Genomic DNA, 6,394 nt, shown 5'->3' on the forward strand with positions numbered 1-6,394 from the left:
GAGATCTGAAGGTTGTCTAATATCCCGAGGACCTCTATTTAAAAAACACTTCATGATTGGGGTGTAAGCTACAAATAACACTTATCTATAACCAGGGCCAATAAGTGTGGCAATGTGCCACGACAACTTATCCATTAATGATTAACAACTTCTCTAGATGGAAAAAGTAACTCTTTACTTAAGGGACTTATTCTGAAGCTTGTCCCACCCAGCCCCTCGGGAAATAATTGTTTTCTTGTCAAAAGAGTGCCATTTTGATTTATATTCATTCAAATGGCAAATCGAAAGCTGTTTAAACAGGCAGCCCAATTCTGGTCTTTTGCCCAATTATTTGGCAAAGGAACTGATCTGATTGGTCAAAATACCAATAATTGCTTTTTGAGGTCTGTTCGATTACAAAAGAAATCAAGGTTTGTTGATTTTTGTAAATTTTTCTGAATGCTGTAAAAAATTTAACCTTTAACTAGGCAAGTCGGTTAAGAATACATTCTTATTTACAATGACGGCCAAACCCGGATGACGCTGGGCCAAATGTGTGCCGCCTTATGGGACTCCCAATCACGGCCAGATGTGATACAGCCTGGATTCGAAACAGGGACTGTAGTGACGCCTCTTGCACTGAGATGCAGTGCCTTAAACCGCTGCGACACTTGTAACACAGAATAAAACAATTAAGATCAGCAGTAATGGGCAGTCACTACCATCATAGGACTTATCATTTAACTATCCTTTAAAATATTTAACTTGTGTATATTACATTAGTTTTATTTGATTATTTCGTTCCAAGTCATTTCATCTCTGTAGAGCTGCTGTCTGACAAAATCACAATTTTAGTAGTTAAGTTAACAAGGCATACTTTTATGACTGCTAATCACCAACTATCAATCACTTAGATCATGTATTTTCAGGGTGAGATACTGTGTTCTGTGTCTGCTCAACACAGACAAGTAGGCGGTCGGGCAACCGAAGCAACTCCGTGTTGGTCCCAATAAAAGATCCCAGAAATGTTCCATATGTACAAAAAGCTTCTCTTAATAAAATGTTGTGCACAAATGTTTACACCCCAGTTAATGAGCATTTCTCCTTTTCCAAAATAATCCATCCACCTGACAGGTGTGGAATATCAAGAAACTGATTAAACAGCATGATCATTACACAGGTGAGTATTTGTCTATAAGTAACCCCTTTTGTGGGAAAAAAAAACTAAATTCAACTCCCAGCTACATCGCACAGTTCAGGTTTGATCTGATTTAGCTCTAGAGAAACTGCACATCGAGCTCACAGGAAAACCCCAAAACTAAATGGAATTAAAATGATCGGTCAATTAGTTGGTTTATCTCTCAGCACTAATAATTGGACAAAAGATCAGAATTGGGCTGCCTGTGTGGTATGTAAAATGCTTGTTGACGTTGCAATACAGTTAAATGTAATGCATTCTGTGACAAATTGCAAGAGATGCACAATTGTTAAAGAGGTAATACCCAAACAAATTCATTTTGACAAAAGAAAATAGAGTTGACGTGATTTAAATTGGTTTATTGAAAGATGAACATCCCTGAGTGCTTGTGGATTTGACAGTAAACTAATGTGGCTTTTTAAAATACAGGCACTTGAGAAGGCATGACATTGCAGTGGCACCAAGCCATTTCACTCTTTCAGAATGGTGGGAGTAATCATCTTGCGGAAGGCATAGTATTTGCATTCACTTGGGGGGACAATATCCATGGTTGTGGTGCTAATCATCTCCTTCTTGAAGCCAGCCTCAAGCAGTTGAGGCATCTGGGTCTCCTGAAAATCATTAACACAAAGATCTGGTCTTTATTGTGGACCTGCATCACACATTATGGGGCCATTTAACCCTTTACACTTATGGAAATTGGCCTATGTGAATAGTGCCAAATTGAAATGTTTCTATCAGAAGAAACATAAAAGGCATATGCATGACCATGGTAGCAATTAAAAGAGAACACTGGAGATTATGGGGAAATGATCAGACAACAGTTCACCTGACACGACTGAATCAAAACAAACTTGATTTTATATGCATTTTACATTTACTTTACTTTTTGCAGCGTTTGTCAACGAAATCTGAAAACACTCTGGATACTACAATCAGTAACATAAGAATATTCATGAAACTTTTGGGGTAGCTGCAACATAACAAAAAAAAATCTTACACGTGTTTGAGTGAGAGGTCTAACTGGTGTCTCCAAGTGGACACTTGTCCAAACTGCACAGTTCCTAAGTAATCAATGCACTTTTATGACTCATGGAAAGAGCCTTCAACGATAAGATGCTTGTTTGAGCTCTCCTAGCTTTGCCATTGAGGAACTGAAGCTAGAATACTAGTAGTTGTTTTGAACACAGCCCTGCGTCCCCAAAAATCACATAATTACTGTTTACACAATCCAGGAACGTTTCATTATAAATCGCAATCTGGGTCAGGTGAGCATCATTTGAAAGCTTATTCAATTGCCAACATGACTAGCGAAGTTATAAAATACGATCTTACAGTGTTAGGCTTTCACAAGGCACTTAAGACAAACAGAAAATAAATTTGGTGCGCGCAGAATGGAGTCATGAGTGCATGTTCTCAGCACATTTTCTTCACAATACGACACCGGTTCATTCTGCTCAGGACAACCCAGGGAGACACATCTTTGTAACTTTACATCAAACATAAATATTTCTACTTTTAAATGACATGAGTTTTCAAAACATGGAAATGTGAAGTGCACATTTGGACTTAATGTAGGTGTGTGGTTTGCTTGTATGACATCAAAGCGGTATTTATTATAGTCCTCAACGTCTCATCTTTCAGATGGTTCGATTTACAGCATTCCCCTCACTCAGACAACAAATGTGGGCATCTTTTTGTGTGTGGTACACACGCTTAGAACGGCTGTCAGTTGAATCCCATAAAGCACTGTAAATGGAAGAGCCTGAACTCTGACATCATATATGGCACAGTAGGTTACTGTACAGCCACTAAGTTACAATTGAGGCACTTATCAGTGACCAAATCTGCAATTTTCAACCAGTATACAGGATGATAGGGTCTGTGAGTTTAAAGGGTTACGCAGTTCAGATACAATTTATCATTAACCTTTGTTTAGCCAAGAAAGGTAATTGAGGACAGATTTTCTAACAGTGCCAGGACCAAGTGCAATAAAAATGGTATTAGTAGATATACAGTAATTGGTTTAGTTTGTCTAAGTAATCACTTCACCCCACACAGGAGTGGAATCAATCGAGTTGTGAATTTGATTTTCATAGTTTTGAAATAAAACTGTAGAACATTTGATCAAGTGTCGACTTTGAAGTACTGTAAAAAAAATTTTTTTACAAATGGTGGAAACGTGCAGCAGGAAAATGAGTTCGTACTGTAGCTACAGACATACCAAATAAGCAGAGTGCAACAGAGACATAGTCACTGTACGTTAAACTAATGGGTTAATGGATGAATGAACATCAAACAATATTGAGGGCCACACGTGAAATGACATAATGCCACAGTAACTATCCGTGATATACCTGTAAGTACCATCTGGCAGAAAGGCAGAATGCGTGCAAAGAAATTAAATGTGTCGAGCCTGAGAAGGAACATGTGTAGCCTACCCATACACCTCAGAGAGAGAGATTAGGTGTTGATCATTGACTGGCTGAAAGGCGGCTCACCTGGAACATGTTGTCGATGTTGTCATATTTGGTCTTGAGAAGTTCACCCCAGGAGGTCAGGTTACAGTAGGTGAGAACGCCACCTGGCTTCAGCAGCCTGTGGGCATGGCCCTATGGAGACACAATTCAACAATTTCACTATTAATGGAAACGTTAGCACGTCATTGTGGAACGATAGGCAATGTTTGTTTCAAGTGATAGGGATCAGATTCCATTAAGAAATATCTTATTCTATTTGGATTCATGTCTGTAAACGTCTGCCATATGTTTGCGTTGGATACAGTTATGATATCATATATGGTACCAAACATTTGTGTGTTTTGTAGTCTTTATTACAGGGGGAAATCCCACTCCTCTGTTGGTTCCTGTGCTTTTGCTGATATGTTCATAATGTGCAGCCTTGGTCATCGAAGTGTTACTTACCTTGATGAAGTTAAACTGGTGAGTGTGCCATGTGTCTTCAGACAGAGGGTATGTGTCGTACAGAATGCCTTTGATAGAAGAGGCATAATTACAATTACACATGCAATATTATATACAATATTCAATAATGGGTATGCCAATAGAATGCATTTTGAAACTTACCATCAAAGTGGTTGTCAGGCAGGCTGCCCACTACCTCCTCCCACAGTCCTTTGAGGGGCACAATCTGTGAGTGGAGAAGAATGTAGGTTGAATTTCATTCACATTAAAAAGGAGGAAAAAGTCTGAATAGAACCTAATGTGAAGTTGAAGATTTGTCTCACTTTATGTGGCTGAGCCTTGGCCCACTCCTGCAATCTTGCGAACACTCCATCATTGCACTCAATGATCCAGTGCTCCTCGATGGGGAAGGACTCGACTTTAGTTGCCGCGATGGCCATGCCAAACCCAATCTCCAGAACCCGTCCACCTGTGGGACAAAGCAGAACAAGCATCTCAATGTGTTTAGTATCTACCTGTATTGAAGTGTTTTCAACTTTTCTACCTTTATCCCAGTGCTGTGGCACCTTTCACGAAAAGCAAAACTAATAATGCACAATTTTTGTTTGTTATTTAAGGGTTCTCAAAAGAATGTTTGGGGGAAATGGCACGTGATAGATGGCCTGTGGCCACTTGAAGGAGTTCCACAGAGTAGTATTTCAGTCATGTGTAAAAATAGATTAGAAAAATACCATTTTGTTTTGCCATCACCCTTTAGGCTACTACGCTGTTAGAAACTGGCAAATTTCCACCAAATATGTGTATTTTCCAACAGACATTGCCAAAGCAATATAAAGACAAACATACACTATTTACTAGAACTGGTCATATTGTATTTGGAACCAAACAACTGTTCTCATTGGACCACATTCCTCCATGCAGCAACATGGGCGCTATGGTGACGTGAGTGCACAAACAACTAAACTTTTACGCAACTAACGTAGCCTAATGTATATATATTTTTAAAGTATCAGTGATAATCATGAAACTTCTTGAATGGTATGCGGTAATAAATTATTGACACTCCCCAGCAAGTGCGCATTTGGCACGGTTCAATTGGTAGAGTAACACCTGCTGCAACCACAAGCCATTATATCCAACTCCGCCATGCTTTTAAACACAACGTGCATTGAGAGGAACGTCGCATATAAACTGTAAACGCATTGGTTTCATGAACGTTTCCTAACGTCTGCTGATTGATTGTGATCGTCTGTATTGATTAACCTGCAGCGCTGAATGAATTGTAGCCATTGATTAGGTTATAGGCAAATGGGCTGTCCCTTACGGTCTATTTGTTTTACACATTTGTAAGGAAAATGAATTGCAGTCAGGTAAAATGTTATTATGGAACTACATCACAGAGTACCAAAATACACACCGTCTTGTCGTCCCTATGCGTTCATATGGCCCACTAGTTTGCACATTGTGTGTTGTACCTTTTGAGGAGGCTACAATTGCCAACGAGTGCATGTACGGAGTCTCCCAACGTTCCATAACGGGCTTGCCCAAAATCTCGAGATGAGTGTCGGTCTCATTGTAACCAGCACCAGCGTCATGCCAGCCAGCTTTGCAGTCTTCTCCCTTGGAAAATATGGGTTGTGCCGTAGTCATTTTGGTAGTTGGCTTTCTTTATTAGATGGGGGATGGACGGAGTTGCTGTCTCTACGTCGTGGCAGAGGAAGGACAGATTTTGTTGCGGTGGGGATTTATATGGGTCAGAAGTGCTGACTGTGCAAGACGTCAACGAGGCGTAAGCATAGACATTAGGCTTACTACTGTTGGTCAATAAGTTGCATTTCAAGGAGTAGCCGGGTCAATGAAGTCCTAAGTGTCGAAAGCTGAGAGAAAACATGATACACTGATTGTATTTTAATAATAATGGCATATTGTAGTCTGTTTTACAACATTGCAGTGTGCCCTATTAGTCTACTTTATAAAACGGGAGGCTTGAATCCTGGATGCTGATTGGTTGATAGCCATGAGTTATTCACGGTAATGTAAGGCAAAACGCCATGATGCCATAATTATATTTGAAGTTTCAATGTGCTTCCACTGTCCTGCAGCTGAGCCAGGCATTCATAAACGTAATATCCCCTGGAAAAAGCGCCTAGATATTATTTCCCCATGCTTCTTGCCTAGCATTTGGTTTAATACAGCTGGGGTTCAAGTGGCACTCCAGTCTATTTTTCACCTCATTTAACACCTGATTAACTCAACAAAAGGCACATCTCAATAGGTGGTCCAAGTAAGTCAT

General features: G+C 39.8%; 1 protein-coding gene across 1 annotated transcript; it reads right to left on the minus strand.

The window, feature by feature from the left end:
- Positions 1–1,521: 1,521 nt before the first annotated feature.
- Positions 1,522–5,835, minus strand: LOC115108197 (guanidinoacetate N-methyltransferase). Its single transcript, XM_029632260.2, has 6 exons — positions 5,577–5,835; positions 4,425–4,570; positions 4,264–4,327; positions 4,102–4,169; positions 3,679–3,789; positions 1,522–1,788 (listed from the first exon to the last, which is right to left on the minus strand). The coding sequence occupies exons 1-6, from the start codon at positions 5,749–5,751 to the stop codon at positions 1,648–1,650; spliced, it is 705 nt and encodes a 234-aa protein (XP_029488120.1). The 5' UTR covers positions 5,752–5,835; the 3' UTR covers positions 1,522–1,647.
- Positions 5,836–6,394: the final 559 nt, after the last annotated feature.

Source organism: Oncorhynchus nerka, linkage group LG24, assembly GCF_034236695.1.
Source record: "Oncorhynchus nerka isolate Pitt River linkage group LG24, Oner_Uvic_2.0, whole genome shotgun sequence".
NCBI lineage: Eukaryota > Metazoa > Chordata > Actinopteri > Salmoniformes > Salmonidae > Oncorhynchus > Oncorhynchus nerka.

What these genes read in the sequence shown, in the direction of transcription:
- LOC115108197 (XM_029632260.2), bottom strand. Translation starts at nt 5,751, where the DNA reads ATGACTACGGCACAACCCATATTTTCCAAGGGAGAAGACTGCAAAGCT. An exon ending in CCAAGGCTCAGCCACATAAA is followed by an intron (nt 4,328 to 4,424) that starts GTGAGACAAATC and finishes CTCCACTCACAG; the next exon opens with ATTGTGCCCCTCAAAGGACT. An exon ending in ACATCGACAACATGTTCCAG is followed by an intron (nt 1,789 to 3,678) that starts GTGAGCCGCCTT and finishes AATGATTTTCAG; the next exon opens with GAGACCCAGATGCCTCAACT.